This window comes from Ochotona princeps, chromosome 1 (genome assembly GCF_030435755.1).
Source record: "Ochotona princeps isolate mOchPri1 chromosome 1, mOchPri1.hap1, whole genome shotgun sequence".
In the NCBI taxonomy this organism is placed as follows: domain Eukaryota; kingdom Metazoa; phylum Chordata; class Mammalia; order Lagomorpha; family Ochotonidae; genus Ochotona; species Ochotona princeps.
Genome location: NC_080832.1, coordinates 111,994,869 through 112,012,676, shown reverse-complemented (window position 1 = coordinate 112,012,676; position 17,808 = coordinate 111,994,869). Strand labels below are relative to the sequence as shown.

At 50.7% G+C, this 17,808-nt stretch overlaps 1 protein-coding gene across 9 annotated transcripts in view; it reads left to right on the top strand.

Moving 5' to 3' along the window:
• The window catches only part of ZNF76 (zinc finger protein 76), a 38,526-nt gene extending 21,274 nt beyond the window's left edge, over window positions 1-17,252 (top strand). For 2 of the 9 annotated variants that reach the window (XM_036493884.2, XM_058664170.1), the window contains exons 3-14: window positions 8,262-8,342; window positions 8,452-8,529; window positions 9,679-9,878; window positions 11,655-11,771; window positions 11,971-12,046; window positions 12,560-12,685; window positions 12,826-13,005; window positions 13,628-13,861; window positions 13,957-14,120; window positions 14,723-14,887; window positions 15,799-15,912; window positions 16,417-17,252. In XM_036493884.2, the coding sequence (XP_036349777.1) occupies window positions 8,262-8,342; window positions 8,452-8,529; window positions 9,679-9,878; window positions 11,655-11,771; window positions 11,971-12,046; window positions 12,560-12,685; window positions 12,826-13,005; window positions 13,628-13,861; window positions 13,957-14,120; window positions 14,723-14,887; window positions 15,799-15,912; window positions 16,417-16,521 (1,640 nt within the window). In that variant the 3' untranslated portion in view covers window positions 16,522-17,252. Of the gene's footprint in view, window positions 1-8,261; window positions 8,343-8,451; window positions 8,530-9,678; window positions 9,879-11,654; window positions 11,772-11,970; window positions 12,047-12,559; window positions 12,686-12,825; window positions 13,006-13,627; window positions 13,862-13,956; window positions 14,121-14,722; window positions 14,910-15,798; window positions 15,913-16,416 lie in introns of those variants that run through there. The other 7 variants (XM_058664180.1, XM_058664174.1, XM_058664177.1 and 4 more) reach the window with 7 other exon arrangements.
• The last annotated feature ends 556 nt before the right edge of the window (window positions 17,253-17,808 follow it).

The following is a 17,808-nucleotide window of genomic DNA, read 5'->3' as shown; positions in this document are numbered from 1 at the left end:
TGCCAGGCCCAAGTAGCCTTTTTCAATAAGCTCACAACTGGAGGTATTTCCAATTTGAAATTTTTTGGAGAGAAAGTTTGGGATATTTACATAGACTTACAAGTTGAAAATCCTTTATAACTAATCAAAATCTGATATCCGAAATAGTTCAGAATCTGAAACTTTTGAGGATGAGTATGTTTTGGATTTTGGAACTTTGAATTTCAGATCTGCAGATACAAAGATGCTCAAACTACAGTAAGAAGTTTGTCATTTATCTGAAATTCAGATTTCCCTGAGTTTACCATATTTGGTCTGATAATGCTATTCACATTCTCAGGAGATTAAGAGTGTGCTAGATGTGCAGTCAGGAGAGGACTGTTGAGGGCAAGACCCGCAAGCAGGACACTCCTGCTTTCTTCCCTGCCATTTCAGGCATGTCAGCTATGACTTCCCTGAACAGCACTGGGCAAACACTACCTCATTCCTCTCTTTAATAAAAAAAAAAGTGTGTATTTGAGATATAGACAAAAATATATAGGAGAGGATGCACACTCCCAAATGCTGGTTCATTTCCCCAGCAGCAGCTGAGACTAGACTAAACCGAAGCCACGAGCCAGGAACCCAATGCAGGTTTTCCACGTAGATGACATCACTCCCATCATTTGAGCCATCTCTCTTGTTGCCGCTCAGATTTTTCATTAGCACAAAGCTGGAATCAAGAACCAGAGCCAAATTTCTTTTTTTCTTTTCTTTCCTTTTTCTTTCTTTTTTTAAAATGTATTTATTTGGGGGGCTGGCACATTGACTCAGCTGACTAATCTTTCACCTACAAAGGCCACATCCCATATGGGCACCAGTTCTTGTTCCAGCTGCTCTGCTTCCCATCCAGCTGCTTGCTTGTGGCCTGGTAAAGAAGCTGAGGATAGTCCAAAGCTTTGGGATCCTGCACTCATGTAGGAGACCCAGAGGAAGCTCCTGGTTCCTGGCTTCAGATCAGCTCAGCTCTGGCCATTGCAGCCACTGGGGAGTGAATCAGCAAATAGAAGATCTTTCTCTCTGTCTTTTCTTCTCTTTGTAAATCTGCCTTTCCAATAAAGATTAAGTAAATGCTGGGCCTGGCACGATAGCCTAGCAGCTAAAAATCCTCACCTTGCACGCACCAGGATCCCATATGGGTGCCGGTTCGTGTCCAGTGGCCCCACTTCCCTTGCAGATCCCTGCTTATGGCCTGGGAAAGCAGTCGAGGATGGCCCAAAGCCTTGGGACCCTGCACCTGAATGGGAAACCTGGAGGAAGCTCCTGGCTTCAGATCTACTCAGTGCCGGTGGTTGCGGCCACTTGGGGAGTGAGTCAGTCGACGGAAGATCTTCCTCTCTCTTTCCTCCTCTCTGTATGTCTGACTTTCCAATAAAATGTCTTTATTAAAAAATTAAGAAAATGCTGCCTTCCCAAAGGACACAAACCAGTGCTCATTTGGTTGGGATGCTCTTACTTACAGATAGAGGATTAGCCTGTTGAGCCACGGTGCCAGCAAGACCAAGTTGCTAACCTAGGCACTCCACTGTAGGAAGTGAGCTTCCTAACTGACGGCTCCACCGTTAGGCCAACCACATTCCTTCTGCTCTTTGCTTGTCCTTTCTTTGGATTCAGTGAACATCCTTATCCTCATGAACATGCTGTAATTGAAACATCCCCCTCCAAGATAAATCTCCATTCCTAAGTTTACAGAGGAGTCATTTATTTATTTCAGTTGTAATTGCCTGTTTCCTGATGGCAACTAAACAGGCAGTCTGAATCTGTCTCCCATGTGACTGTGGGGAGGGGTGCCTTCTGAAAAGGCTTCTTGTCACGAGCTGTTTGCTGTGTCTCGGTTCTCAAGGTTTCATTCTCTTAAGAATAGAACTACTCTAGAAGACTTTTGAAGCCTGAAGCCCTCTGTGTGAAGTCTTGCCGAGACAGATCTTGTCCTTCTGGAACAATCTGCTAGAGTGGAAGAAGTTAGGCACCCTGGGTAGGACTGCTTAACCCCTGCTTTGGCCCCTGTAGTTCCCATGCTTCAGTCCTTCGTGAAGAATTCATGGTTGAATAAATGAATGAAAAACAGCTGATCACAACTGATCATTCCTTCTTGTGTTGGGGTCTGTCTGTTCCCCTGCTTCTGTGTTTTTCTGGTTTTGTTGTTGTTTAAGATTTATTTAGAAGATCGTACGATCTTTGGAAGAGGAGTGGCTTCATGATATGGTCCTAGAACCTTGATAAGGGGAGGTACATCCTGGAAGAGGAGTCATTGATCGTTAGGCAGGTGGTGCTTACAGAGAGCAGGGAAGTATGGCTTTCAGCTCATGACCCTAAGCGAGCTACCCGCCTGTTCCATTTCATTTCCCCCTCAGAGATTTTCAGCTGTTTCTCTAGGGGTTACTGAAAGGTGCAGGTTCATCAAATCTTCTTGCTGGCTAGGGACATAGGTTTTACCCATCGCAAGTTTGAAACTATTACTATCTTATCTAATGGGTTCCTCTCATGAGCCAGAGAACTTCTCTTCAGTGCCAATGGCTATGTCCCCCAGATTGTCGTCATTACTCTAACTTCTTTGCATGTGAATCAGCAACATAGATGGTCTAATCATGCAACTTGTGTGTCAGAGCCAGAACACAGACCCACAGATTCTGGTCCCTGAGGTCTGAGATCTTGATGTGTCAAGGCTAGCATAAGATGAAAGGAAGTATTCCTTGCTGATACCAAAAGCCATTGGTGGGCTTCTCCCCACAGCAAGTGCTGCAGCCTGGCCCAGGGAACCCAGACATGCCAGCTCTTTAGGCTTCTGGCCTAGCCCACCACCACCCCCAGCTCACATGCATGCCAGTGGATGCCTCAGCTTAGCCCAGGAAGGCCCTCTAGGCACCCCCTACCCAGCCCGCCCCCAGCCCTGGCTCTCATGCATCAGCAGGCATAGCAGCCTAGCCCAGGCCCACAGATGATAACACTCTAGACCCAGTACCTGGCCTGACCCCAGCCCTGGCTCTGGAGAGGCCTGTGGGCAACTGCCCATATTAAAATCCCTCAGTGGCCTCCACCTTGGCCCAAGGACCCCAGCAAGTAGGTGGCAGCAGTCTGCTCACCTCTGCCTTACAGATTTAATGTTAACGACTAGGCAACTCTACTGGCACATTGGTACAGTTAAGAGTTGGCATGAGCCAGGCCCAGAATGCCAGCCAGCTGTTGGCACTTTTCTCCCAGTAGTGTAACATTTGTCTAGGTACAAGGCAACTTCTTTTTTTTTTTTTTTTTAAAGATTTATTTTATTTTTATTACAAAGTCAGATGTACTGAGAGGAGGAGAGATAGAGAGGAAGTGGAGCTGCCGGGATTAGAACCAGCGGCCATATGGGATCAAGGCGAGGACCTTAGTCACTAGGCCACGCTGCTGAGCCCAAGGCAACTTCTTACATAGCTGCCTTTAGCTGGGCTGCCTCTCCGTTTGTATCATTCTCTCGTCACTCCTGCCTGCTCTGTTTTCTGCATCCTCCATGATGTTGCATGTGCTTGCATACACACACGTGTGTGTGCACACACAGTTTTCCCATTGATGAGCTGACAGACCAATGAACTCCTCTGACACATTTTTTTTAAGATTTGTTTTTTTTGGAAAGTTAGATTTACAGAGAGAGGAGAGACAGAGAAAGATCTTCCGCCTGCTGGTTCACTCCACAAGTGGCCACAATGGCCAGAGCTGAGCCAATCCAAAGCCGGGAGCCAGGAGCTTCTTCCAGGTCTTCCATGCGGATGCAAGATCCTAAGGCTTTGTCCCATCCTCTACGGCTTTCCCAGGCCACAAGCAGGGAGCTGGATGGGAAATGAAGCAGCTGAGATCCCAGCGTATGCAAAGTGAGGACTTTAGTCACTAAGCTACTGTGCTGGGCCCCTCCTCTGGCCCTTTTTAAGATACATTTTTCTTTATTTGAAAGGTAGAGTTATATATAGAGAGAGATACACAGAGAGAGAGAGCTCTTCCAGCCTTGGTTTACTCCTCAGATGGCTACGATAGCTGGGGCTAGGCCAGGCTGAAGCCAGGAGGCAGAATGTTGATCTTGATCTCCCACATGGATGCGGGGGGACAAGTATGTGGGCCATTCTCCACTGATTTCCAAAGAGCATTAGCAATAAGCTGGATCAAAAGTAGAGCAGCTGGTTCTTGCCCACAGAGGATGCCAGCAACACAAGCAGCCATCTTACCCACTATATCAGTGCTGACCGCCTCTGACACTGATAGAGCTGCTTGTCTCTGTCAACAGGCAGCTAACATCCTGCTTAGCCAGCAAGCAGCCCTAACATTTTACGAGATTTATTTTCTAATTAAGTTGAGCATGAAACATGTCATTTAAACCCCATGCTTTGCAAAGTGGAAGAGTATGCTATTAATGAATGTGCCTGGGGCTGTTCCAGGCCAGTGGAAACATATAATCACCCTGTTGTAATGGGTTCAAGGCCCTCATCCATCAGCTGTTCTCCAATTGTAGTCCAATTGTTAGAGAAAATTACAGGTTAAATTTTTTTTTCTCAGGCCCTGCGCGATAACATAGTAGTTCAGGCCCTCACCTTGTATACCTGGGATCCCATATGGGCGCCAATTCTAATCCCTGCAGTCCTACTTCCCATCCAGCTCCCTGCTTGTGGCCTGGAAAGCAGTCGAGGATGGCCCAAAGACTTGGGACCCTGCACCTCTGTGGGAAAGCCAGAAGAGATCCTGGTTCCTGACTTCGGATTAGCTCAGCTTCAGCCGTTGCGGCTCACTTGGGGAGTGAATCATCGGACGGAAGATCTTCCTCTCTGTCTCTCCTCCTCTCTGTATATCTGTCTTTGCAATAAAAATAAATCTTTAAATTTTTTTTTCTCAGGGACTATCATAAAGTTGCCTCCTGCAGCTCCAGCATTCATGTGGGTACCAGTTCATGTCCCAGCTGCTCCACTTCTGATGCAGCTGCTTACTAATTGCCTGAGAAGGTAGCAGAAGATGGCCAAAGTGCTTTGGCTCCAGCACCCAAATGGCTGCTCAGGAAGAAGCTCCTAGCTCTCAGTGTCAGCCTGGCCCAAGCCTGACTATTGTGGCCATTAGGGGAATGAGCCTGCAAATGATGGAGGATCTCTCTTTCTCTCTCTGTCTCTCCATCTCTCTTTGTAAACTCTTTCAAATAAATAAATATGCAAATACAAATTTTTTCTCAAACAACCCTTCTCAACATTTGGTTCCTGCCTTAAGCAAAACTCACAGTGCTGACAGGAGCTCCACTGGAGCATTCAGAGTCCCCAGTTCTGGTGGTCCTGCTGTAATAGACAAAGTGAGAAAATGAGGGTTGACTGTTGCTTGCTCTCTCTTTTTGAAGACAAGTTTTTTTTTTTTTAAGATTTACTTTTTTTGTTGTTGGAAAGGCAGATACACAGAGAGGAAGAGAGACACAGAGGAAGATCATCTACTGATTCACTCCCCATTTGGCCACAATGGACAGAGCTGAGCCCATCAAAAGCCAGGAGCCAGGAGCTTCTTCTGGCTCTTCCACAGAGGTGCAGAGTCCCAAGGCTTTGGACCATCCTCCACTGCTTTCCCAAGCCACAAACAGGAAGCTGCATGGGAAGTGGGGCCACTGGGTACAAACCAGTGCCCATGTGGGAAACTGGTGTGTGCAAGACGAAGACTTTAGCTGGTAGTCTACTGCAATGGGCCCAAGGTTTATTTATTTTTATTGGAAAGATTTACAGAGAGAAGGAAAGACAGATTTTCCATCTGCTGGTTCACTCTCCAAGTGGCCACAATTTGGAGCTGAGCAGATGCGAAGCCAGAAGCCAGGAGCTTCCTCCTGGTCTCCCACATGGGTGCAGGGTCCCAAGGCTTTGGGCCGTCCTCTACTGCTTTCCCAGGCCACAAGCAGGGAACTGGAAGGGAAGTGGAGTAGCCGGGATATGAACTAGTACTCATATGGGATCCCAGTGCATGCAAGACAAGCTAAGCTACAGCACTGGATTCCGCTATTGCTGTCTTGATGAGAGGGCAGGCAGCAGGTCCTCTTCCCCCATCTCAGCTGTCTTGCCTACTTCTTACCTTTCCGCCCACCTGCCTTGGCTGAGTTGGAGATCTGTTGCTTAAGAAGTATCTGGGGACGAGCCTGTGGAGTTCTCTGAAGGGAGCTGGAGCAGAAGCATCTGCTTGATCGTTATTCCCAGCTCACACGGTTCATGTTCCTAAGTCTGAAACTTGTAAAGAAAGGAACAAACATTACTCAGCCTCCCTTCCTTCCTTCATTCTCCCTCTGACTTGCACACCTGTGCAGGAGGGACTGCCCAAATCTAATGTATAGACCTTTCACAAGTATTTTCCTGTAAGATAAATGGGGATGGGCTCAGCGTGGTAGCCTAGCAGTTTAAGTTCTCGCCTTGCACACGCCAGGATCCCATATGGGTGCTGGTTCTTATCCCAGCAGCCCCGCTTTCCATCCAGCTTCCTGCTTGTGGCCTGGAAAAACAGTTGAGGATGGCCCAGAGCCTTAGGACCCTGTACCCGCGTGGGAGACCCAGAAGAAGCTCCTGGCTTTAGATTGGCACAGCTCCAGCCAGTATGGCCACTTGGGAAGTGAGTCAGTGGAAGAAAGATCTTCCTCTCTGTCTCTCCGCCTCTCTGTATATCTGACTTTCCATTAAAAAAAAAAAAAGATGAATGGGGAATCTAAGGAAATCTGGAATCTTGATAATTTTTGCACTGCTTGTTGCACTGTCTTACGTGAGTCAGTCCTTTGTTAAAAAATTGAAATGAGTGTATCAGTGGTCAACAGAGAAAACATTGCTTAGCAAGAACTAGGTGGACATAGACCTGCAGAATAGTCTCACTCACATAGCTTTACTTTCCATTTCTTTAAAATGCAGATTGGACTTACGATAAAAACCAAGGTTTATTGAGGGTTGAACATGTATGTGACACCATTCCTGATGTTTTGTATTCCTTAACTCATTTTAACCCTCACAGTTGCTCTATGAGGAAGGAACAATTTTTAAGCCCTGTTTTTATTTATTTTTAAAGATTATTTATTTGAAAAGCAGAATGACAGAGGGAGAGACAGAAAAAAAGATTTTTCCATCTGCTAATTCACTCCCCAAATGGTTGCAATGACCAGGGCTAGACCAAACCTGATCCAACGTCCAGGAGCTCTAACCAGGTCTCCCACATGGGTAGCAGGGGTCCAGGTACATGAACATATTCTGCTCTCCGAAGCACATCAGCTGGGAGCTGGATTGGGCTGGTGCTTGAATTGGTGCTCAAAGAGGATGTTAGCATTGCAAGCAGTAGCTTAACCTACTGTACCACAGTGCCAGCCCACGATCGCCGTTTTAAGGAAAGGAAACTGAGGCACAAAGAGGTAGCCCAGATCACAGTTAATATGAGGTAGAGCTAGAACTCAGAGAAGGTGTGGCCTGCTTCCCAAGCCCATCGCTATTAGCCCAGTGCTGGACTCTGCCTTTTAGAGGCTCTGGGTCTTGGCCTGTTCTCCTCTGGGAAGGACGAGAAAGTGCATTTTGATCTTGTTAATTCAAGCTGTCACTTAATCGAGGCTCATTGAGTCCTTTCAAGTTTTTCAGGGCATCCTTTTTCTCCATTTGCTTCAATCTCAGCAATTTCCTTGTTAGATTGGAATCCTCACTTTGCTAGCAACAATAATAAATGAATGAGCTCTTTAAAAATTATATTTCTTTTTGTTTGAAAGGCAGAATTATGGAGAAGGAGAGATAGAGTGCTGTTTCATCCTCTAGTTTACTCTGCATATAGCCACAACAGCCGGCATTAGGCTGGTCTAAAGCCAGGAGCTTCTTCTGGGTCTATCATGTGGGCTCAGAGGTCCAAGGACTTGGGCCATCTTCTGCTGTTTTCCTAGGCAATAAACAGTGAGCTGGATTGGCAGAGGAGTAGCTGGGACTCAAACCAGAATCCATATAGAATGCTCACACTCTGGAAGGAGGAGGGTTAACTTGGTACGCCACAGTACCTGCCCCAGGTTGTTTCTCTTAGGAATGACAAGAGGGAAATCTATTAGGAGATGTAAGGTTCCTACTTGGTGCAGTGTTTTCACCCTCAGGGCCTTGAGGAGGCAGGCTGTGAAGGAGCACAGAGAATGTTACCCAGACCTAACCCTATAGCCCAAAGCTCTGAGACTCACAGAGGCCTCTGCTGCAAACAAGCTGACAGCTCTTAGAGCTCCTCTGTGCCTGGCCCTGTTCTCTCCCTTTCCACCTCCACAGGAGAGAAGCTGCTTGAAGGGCAGGTGATCCAGCTCGAGGATGGGACCACAGCTTACATCCATCAAGTGACGGTACAGAAAGGTGAGGGCCATCCTGAAACCCTGCCCTGGGAGAGAGATCCAGCAGGCCCCTAAGGGACCGTCTGCAAGCCCTGAGATCCAGAGAAAGGCAGGCATTGTTCTCATTCCAGAATGTCTCTCCTTTGAGGATGGGCAGCCTGTGCAGCTGGAGGATGGCAGCATGGCCTACATACACCGCACACCCAAAGGTGGGCTCATGGTTCTCACGCCTGCCAGCCAGGGAAAGGAGGCACAAGCGGCAGAGGCTGAGGCATGGAGCGGCACGCCACGGGGGCTGGGCTGTAGATGACGGGGCTGTAGGTGATGGAGCTGTGGTCTCCAAAGCACATGTGTGTTTACCTGGATTAGCAGCCTCACCTCCCTTTGCTGGTGTAGACCACAGGAGTTCCAGTTTTTGCCAGCACATGACTGAGCCATGAGCCTCAACAGCATGAGATATGATTTCATCACAACTAAAGACCCTTAGAGCTTTAAATGGACCCTCAAGACCTTCCTAATATTTAAGAATAAAGCTCCTAAGAGACTGAAAAAGAGCAGTTTATTCCTGCTGTAGGTGGCTGCTGGAGTAACTGCTGTGTGCCAGGCACAGTAAACTCAGGGTGGAGCACACAAGAGGGAACTAATTCAGGCTGTTTTCAGAGTCTGGTGAGGAAAAGAGAAGTGGAATGGCCATGCCCTGTGACATGGCCTTTGCGAAAGGGGATGAGGCTCAGGGAAGGCATCTAAGGAAATGGAAGTGGACTTGGCTAGGGGAAGCAGAGTGCCAGGGAGGGCTCAGTTCTGCAGACTGAAGGGTCAGCGCAGGCAGGCCTGGAGCTGGGGGCCAGGGAAGTTCACACATTCAGAGAACTCCTGGGAGCTGGAGTGCTGGCATGAGGATAGAGGCATAAGGTGCAGCCAGGAGAGAATGGCAAGGCCATAGCACTCATGCTTGAGTGTCAGGATAAAGGAAAGAGTGGGAAGTAGTAGAAAGGCACTTAGATGACATCATCACATCCGTGTCTGTCTGCTCTGCTGCCTGGAAGAAACTAGAAGTGGGAAAGGACAACTGGTCAGGACACTGCTGTGGTCATGTAGGCCAAGATGATAATGGTCTGCCGTTAGGCCCTCAAGGAGCTTTTTGAGTTCCCACTCCATGATCCATAGGAGAGCTCCTCCTCTCCTTTAGAGAGGTGGCTGCAGGGGGAGGGCTTGAGCAGCTCAGCAAGTTAGGGGCCAAGAGAGACTGGGTACTGAAGCCCCACTTGGCATCTGTACCTCTTATGAACTGAAAGCCAGTGTCCCTCTGTATCTCTTCCCTGTGTGCAGCCTTGGGGCTAACCTTGTGTTCCCCACAGAGGGCTATGACCCCAGCGCCCTGGAGGCCGTCCAGCTGGAAGACGGTTCCACCGCCTACATCCACCACCCCGTGGCTGTGGCGTCCAACAGCACCATCCTTGCTGTGCAGACAGAGGTGGGCTTGGAGGACCTGGCCGCAGAGGACGAGGAGGGCTTCAGCGCAGACACAGTGGTAGCCCTGGAGCAGTATGCCAGTAAAGTGAGCACACACGGCCTGACGCTGCCCATCCCTTGCACCTGCCCCCTGCTAGGACAAGGGCAGCCCTGGTCTTGGACACAACCTAGGCTACACCCCTGCCACTTCATCCTGGCTCCCCCCAACTCAGCACTCACATGTCATCCTCCAGAACGTTCATCACAGCCTAGCCAGGGCCGCTGACAGCCACTTACACTCAGCTTTATTTCTGCTGTCTGCAGAGAGAAGGCCCTATCAGAAAGTGACATCCATGTGGTGGGAAGTTGGACTTGACTTCACTGTCATCATCCTCTGCACTCTTTGGGAAAGCTCTCGTCTGTGATATTTATCAGCTTCCCAGTGCACTAAAGTCAGATGCCCTTGTATTTTTTCTTCTCCTTGACTCATTTGGTCCCTTGGGAGATTAGTCTCAGTGGGCATTTGTGAGGGCATATGAAATGCAGCACCTGGCATCCTTGGACATGAGGCCAGAAAGGTCCTGGCTGTTCTGTGTTGGCCAGTCTTAAGTGCTGTCCCCTGGAACTCCAGTCCTGCATAGGGGAGTCAGGAGTATGGGCCTCTCTGAGCTTCCTGAGTCCGGTGCCCCCTGGCCAGACTGGGCTGCAGGGCCTTGGCGTGCATGTGATAGAGTACCCTGAAGCTGTCACCTGAAGCGTGGAACAGCTGTGTGGAGGAGGAAATCCTTGTCTTTTCCAAATGAAGCATGGCGCTTTAGACCCCTTTGGTGTTTTTCACAGACCAGATGGGAGACAAGTTGCTGATGGGAAGAGACTTTAGCTTTATTCATTTACTTACTTGTATTTTCATTTTATTTGAAAGGCAGGGATGGAGACAAACTGAGAAAGATTTCTGTTTGCTGGTTCACTCCTTAAATGTGTCACAACAGCCAGGCCGAAGCCAAGAGCCAGGAACTTGACCTAGGTCTCCCACATGGGTGGCAAGGACCTAAATCCTGAAGTCATCAGTACAGCCTTCCAGGGTGCACATGCACAGGAAGCTGAAGTCAGGAGCTTGAACACTCTGATAAGAGCTGTGGCATCCGAACTGCTAGGCCAGAGAGTGCCCTGCTAACTGACGAGTCTTCCCCTATCATCTCGACTCCTGGGGACGCTGCAAGAGACAGCCATCTCAGACCATCCTGGGCAGGGTTCTTAGTCTAAGAGATGGGAGATGTCTGTCTCAGTATTTGTGTGTGTGTAAACTTCAGACTGGGATTCATATTAAAAGGCCCTAGGTCCCATTTCTCTTTAAAAAGATGTTAACTGACCTTGAGATTTCTGTCCCCTTCCTGGAATGCTTTGGGTCATGGTCACTTCTCTCTGGGCCTTATTTTCTACTAGGTAAACCTGGTGACCTCATCCCCACAGCGAGGTTAATGTTCCTTCTAAGCACAAGTTTCCCAAAAGAAGGAAGTGGAAGGTATCAACCACCAGGGCCTCCTAGGTGGCTGGGATTAAAAGAGAGGTTTTGTTAGCCTAACTCAAATGTATGCATTCAGACAACCCCCTGTCCCTCTTACCTAGTTGTCTTGCAGATACCTTGCTACCACAGCCCCTGTAACAGCCACCCTCTGCATCACAGATGGGTGGTGGCACCTCACGCCACCCGTTTCTCCACTGCATCTGTTCTTTACTTGGATATGTCCTTCAGCCCCGGAGGCCACTGTCAGGCTTCACCCTGTTTACTGGGTCTCAAGCTGCCAACTAACTCCTATGTCCTACTCCTCCCCACCGTTTATTGGGGAGGGTACATATAGGGACTCCAAGACTTGTTCCTTAGGTTCTGCAGGACAGCCAGGCTCCCCATAATGGCAAAGGGCAGCAGACCGGAGACCGAGCGTTCCGCTGCGGCTACAAGGGCTGTGGGCGTCTCTACACCACTGCACATCACTTAAAGGTAGGGGTGCCGGTACAGATTTACCTGTCTTCCCTCCAACTCTGATTGGAACTGGTCCCTGACCCTCAGGCTGCTCATTGTCTGCTGAAGGGAGAGGTGAATGTACCAAAATTTACACATGTCGACATGTAGGAGGGGCGAGAATCAGCCTAGGCCACGTCCTGGTCCCTCTGAATTGTGTGGTTGCTTGTCCTCACAGGTGCATGAGCGAGCTCATACAGGTGACCGCCCATATAGGTGTGACTTCCCCAGCTGTGGAAAGGCTTTTGCCACAGGTAAGCTTCCAGGGTGGAAACTGAAGGTAGATGGCTTACAGTTGAGGGCCGGGGGTTCTGGGTCAGCCTTGGGACCTACCTGAAGGGAACTCAACACAAGACTGCTCTCTTTAGCAGTTACAGGGATTGGAGGCAGCATGGTCCTGACCAGCTCAAGTGGCCTGGGAGGTTAGCTGGAGACACCTGGGCTCTGGATCCTCACTGACCAGCCACGTGGTGTGAGACGGGCCATGGCGTCTCCCTGGGCCTTGTTTTACCCTCTGTAAAACGAGGACCAAGTAGTGAGATTCCTTCTCATGGTTGCATTCTGAAATGGCTCCAGCTTCCCCTGGAGAGGGAAGGAGGGCAGAATGGCTTTGTCCAGCATTTTTTACATGCCCCGGCAGGATTGGGCTAGCAGTAAACCAGGGCTTGCTGAGCCAGCAGAGGTACACCTCCACATGGAAACCTCCAGATGAGGTAGCCAGGGAGAATGGGACGCTTTCCTCACTCCTCTCCACCATACGCTCACAGGCTATGGGCTGAAGAGCCACGTTCGCACCCACACTGGAGAGAAACCTTACAAGTGCCCAGAGGAGCTGTGCAGCAAGGCCTTCAAGACCTCAGGAGACCTGCAGAAGCATGTCCGCACCCACACCGGTAGGCTGGGCCCTGACCCCAGCACTCCCTTTGAAAGGGAGCTCAACTTGCCCTTCCCACCTGGACCCGGAGCCATTGCATCTATGCTCTGGCAGGGCCCCCCACTTCCTGAGCCACCCTCACAGCCCTGATCTGCACAGGTGAACGCCCATTCCGGTGCCCTTTTGAGGGCTGCGGCCGCTCCTTTACCACATCCAACATCCGCAAGGTCCATGTGCGCACCCATACGGGCGAGCGGCCCTACACCTGCCCTGAACCCCACTGTGGCCGTGGCTTCACCAGTGCCACCAACTACAAGAATCACGTGCGCATCCATACAGGTGGGCCAGCCAGCGTGCAAGGACCACCCCTCCAAGGCCCCTGGCCCCATCTGCTGCAGGCTACTGATGGGAGGCAGTCTCACCTCCCAGCCTAAAGCCTTTCCCTGCCAACCGTTCCAGGCCAGTGTGGGCTTGGGGATCCCCAGAACCACATTTCCTTGCAGTGAGCAGTGCCTCCTTTTCTGCATCCAGCTGAGTTCTTGAAAAGGAGCCAGGATCAGGAATGATGGGGAATGTCACTTTGAGCTCCCCATGTCATCCACCGTCCCTGTGACTGCTACATGTCCTGTCCCCAATGTCATGTCCCCCAGCTGGCCCATGTGTGGCCCCTGTCTCCCAACATCGCTGACACTGCAGGCATCCTTCCTGGTTCCTGCCTCTTCTGTTCACACTCAGCTCTCCCAACCACACCCTGATAAACCCCATGAGCCCCTCCCTCATCCCAGCCTTGTCCCCTCCCCCCAGCCCTGTCCCCTCCATCTTCATTCAGAGCCTTAAGGCCCAGTTCCTCCCCTTCCCTCTGGCTCTCCTCCCTTCACCAACCCTGTTCCCTGCCCCTTTCCCCTTAGTTTTCCCTTTGCCAGCCCCAGTTCCCACCCCCCTCACAGCCCAGTGTCCCCAGGGGAGAAGCCATACGTTTGCACCGTGCCAGGCTGCGGGAAGCGCTTCACCGAGTACTCAAGCCTGTATAAGCACCATGTGGTGCACACGCATTGCAAGCCCTACACCTGTAGCACCTGTGGCAAGACCTACCGGCAGACCTCCACCCTGGCCATGCACAAGCGCAGTGCGCACGGCGAGCTGGAAGCCACAGAGGAGAGCGAGCAGGCCCTCTACGAACAGCAGCAGCTGGAGGGTAAGGGAAGCAGGCAAGGGGTGAGAGTGGGGACAAGCCACACCTTCCCAGTGGCACCCCCTGACAGGTGTCAACTTGGGTTGTCCTCTTCCCAGCCGCCTCTGCAGCTGAAGAGAGCCCACCACCCAAACGACCCCGCATCACCTATGTTTCGGAGGTGAAAGAAGAGGGTGATGACATCCCAACCCAGGTGGCCATGGTGACTGAGGAAGATGGGGCTGCCCAAGTGGCTCTCATCACTCAGGATGGTACCCAGCAGGTACAGGCCCTGAGGGGATAGGGATGGAGTACCCCCATTTTCTGTGGGGAGTTCTGGAGTTCCAACAGCTCTACCTTTCCTGTTTTGACTTTATAAACCTTAAAAGGCCAGGGATGACAGGCCAAAGCTTATAGCACAGCCCCTCCTGCTGCTTCCAGCTCAGAGTGTGCAACTCTGGAGCAGTTAGTAGCTTCCCTCTTTACTCAGAGGCTGATAGGCCTCGATCCTCCCAATGAAACCTGTAGATGCCCTTCTCTAGGCAGGCATGTTGGAAGAGGGGCCAGAACATGGGGTGAGGTCTTGGTTCCCACCAGAGTTACTGGTATAGCTTGACCCTAGGCAGTACTCTGTCAAGTACACCAGTGCCTTCTGGAGCTGTCAGGAGGAGGAATTGAATTGCACACAACAGGGCCCAGAAACAAATAGAAGTGGTCGGTAGAATTCCACTAGTGTAACCTCTCTGGGTAACCTTGGGTCTGTTGTGTTTGTTTGCCCTCTGTGACATAACACTAAGCTAGCTTACTGATAAGCCAGCCTCATCTAGGAGAATAGACACATCCTCCACTGGCACTCCCAGCCCACATGCTCCCATCTGTCGGCAGGTCAGCATCTCCCCAGAGGACCTGCAGGCCCTGGGGAGTGCCATCAGCATGGTGACCCAGCACGGCAGCACCACCCTCGCCATCCCCAGTCATGACGACGACCTGGCCACGTCTGGCACGCATACGGTCACCATGGTCAGCGCTGATGGCACGCAGACGCAGCCCGTATGACCAGGCGGTTTGCTCGGTGTTTCCTATTTGCTTGTCATTCCTTTCTGTGGGCTGGGCAAGAAAATATAGGTGAACCCCACTGCACCTCTTAGGAAGGCTCAGACTCTGCACTGAGAAGGATCTTCCTCCCAGTGCTCCACTGGGCCTTAGCTGCCCTTATCTTCAGAGGCACTTTAAGGCAGGAGACAGTTTCTACACTTGATCTTAGCCAAAGGCCGAGAAGTGACAAGAGATAGTTTCCAGATCCCAGTATAACCCTAGTTTGCTAGGACCACAGACAAACCACTTTTCCATGGATTTCAGGGTCTATTTTCAAATGAGGCCATTAAATTATCTCTGGGTTGGTTTTGTTTTTACAGCTTTGCCTTATTTGATTCAAAATCCCAAAATGAAGCTGGGCTGTAAAGTGGGAAAATTCCAACTTCCTTAGTTCTCATCTCCAAGCTGATTCGTCTGACCCATAATGGTTTTAACTCCCTTCTGGATTGTTCCCAGCTATCCAGGCTACCTTACTTGAAGGAGTTTATTATTTGGAGTGGGAGGGAAGAGAGAATCCTACAGCTGGGTGGGAAGATCTCATTTTGTTTTTAAATATTCTTTCTAGTTTACAGGGTTTTTTTTTTTTAAAAAAAGATTTATTTATTTATTTTAAAGAGTTAGAGACACAGATCCTCCTTCTGTTGATTCACTCCCCCAAGTGGTCATAACAATTGAGGCTGAGCCAGACTGAAGCCAGGAGCTTCCTCCAAGTCTTTCACATGAGGGGCAGGGGCCCAAACACTTGGGGCCATCTTCCTGTGCTGGACCAGAAGTGGCACAGCCAGGAGTTGAACTGCTGCCCATATGGGATGCTGGAGTCAGATAGTGGTTTTACCTGTTATGCCACAACACCTGCTCTGTTTCAGGTCACAATCATCACTTCTGGAGCTGTGGTAGCTGAGGACTCAAGTGTAGCATCCCTTCATCATCAGCAGGTGGCACTATTGGCCACAGCCAATGGCACCCACATTGCAGTGCAGGTGGGTAGTATAGGAAGGCATCCCACCGCCAGAGAAGGGAAGGAAAGGAGTGGGGTTGGAATCAGATGGGCAAGGGCATGTGGCTGAAGAAGAACCCTTTCTGGAGGGCAAATCCATTTGGTGTACATCCTCACGTGTCAGTCTTTCTTGGCCGAGGCAGACTGTGAGTCTTTTTCCAGCCTTGAATCCAGTCCACCTGTGGTTCAGGCCCCAGATTCTAAGAAGTACAAAGACAGAAGTAGAGGATCCTGCGGTCCTCGCCAGCCAGTTGTTGTCCTGTGAGCAGGACATCCCCGGACCCTATCATGACTCCCTGGCCATGCCTAACCTAAGATGTTTTTCTGTGAACTTCCTGTTTACTGGGGCCTCTTGTAAGCACTCAGGGTGTGACAGATCAGCCTGGGTAGATGGAAGAGATTCAACTAAACAGACCACATACAACTTAACACTAGAACCTAGCAGCCAAGGTCTCATTCTCCTGCTTCTTTTCCTCCTTCTCGGCAGCTGGAAGAGCAGCAGACCTTAGAGGAGGCCATCAGCGTAGCCACTGCTGCCATGCAGCAAGGGACCGTGACTTTGGAGACGGAAGTGTCGGAGAGTGGCTGCTGAGCCCGAGGCCTGGGAACCGCACCTCATCAGAGGAGGTGCCACGCTGCACAGGCACGCCTGCCACCAGGGGTCCTGGCTGCGGCTAGCCCATGGGAGGTGGCCGCACATAGGTTTCTGAGGCAAAAAGGCAGCAGGAAAACAGCCTACCTGAAGGGGATGGAGCCTGTCTCAGATGGGGAGTGGGTCATCATCAGACACTGAGGGGAGCCTTCCCTTACAGAGGACCCACTTCCTGCCTTCAGTTCACCTTTGTTCTCAGGTGGAGAGTGGGCAGCGGTGGGCTGGCCCTCTATCCTTACTGATCCCGGCCCAGCAGGGGAGAGATCAGCTGGCTCTTTAGCTGAGTTGGGACAGAACAGGCCTGGCCCAGCCCTGCTCAGCGCCCCCCCCCCCCCCCCCAGCAATAACCACCTCCCCAGAGGCTGGAGGCCAACCCAAGATACCTGGCCGCTCTGCACCAGGGACTCCCTGCCACCACAGTCAGAATTAATTCCTCAGGGGCCTGTGGCTGGAGAAAAGGTGCCCAGCCCACACCACCCTCAACTGCCCCCAGCCCAGAGAGGCAGAAGAACAGTCCTGTATATATATAGACTGGCTGGCGCTTGGGTTTCATTTGTTTTGGTTTATTTTTTTTAATTCCATTTTGATAATTTGTTTCTCCTGCTGTGGGTGGTGGTGGCAGCAGCAAATTGGTGAATGAGTATTTAATAAAAGTTCCCAAGTTTCCACCTGGTTCCTCCGTCAAGCGAGACTGTCGGTCCTGTTTCCCTGGCGCAAGCCCCACTCAGCCTCCACACCTCCATAGCGGCTGGTCTGCTGGGGCACAGTGGGGAGGAAGGTCTGCTGTGCAATAAACCCTGCTGAGCCCCTGTGACTTCCTGCCCACAGCTGAGCAGGTGGCTCCAGACTGCGTCTTAGTCCTCAGGGTGATTGGGCTGGGGGAATTGTGCTTCCCAGAGTCGCACCTTGCAGACGCATTCGTGCCACTGTTCCCAGAGGGCAGAGCTCTGGTGGGAGAAGGGCAGAATGTGAGGCTACTGGTGCCCAAAACCTGGCTCTGTTAGCCCACTCTGGGGTGCCAGCCCAGCTTTTAGGGCTGTGCTGTGGATTCCAAAGCCACAGTCAGACCCACTACAAAGCAAGTAGTAAGGCCAGAGGAGCCAGAGGAAGGGATGTGGGAAAGGCATGGGATGGAAAGAGACTCTAGGTTTGGTCCTGGCTGAGCAGGGACTTCACAAGGATTAGAGACATCTCTTTCTCTCCCCACTATGATGACTGTACCCCAAG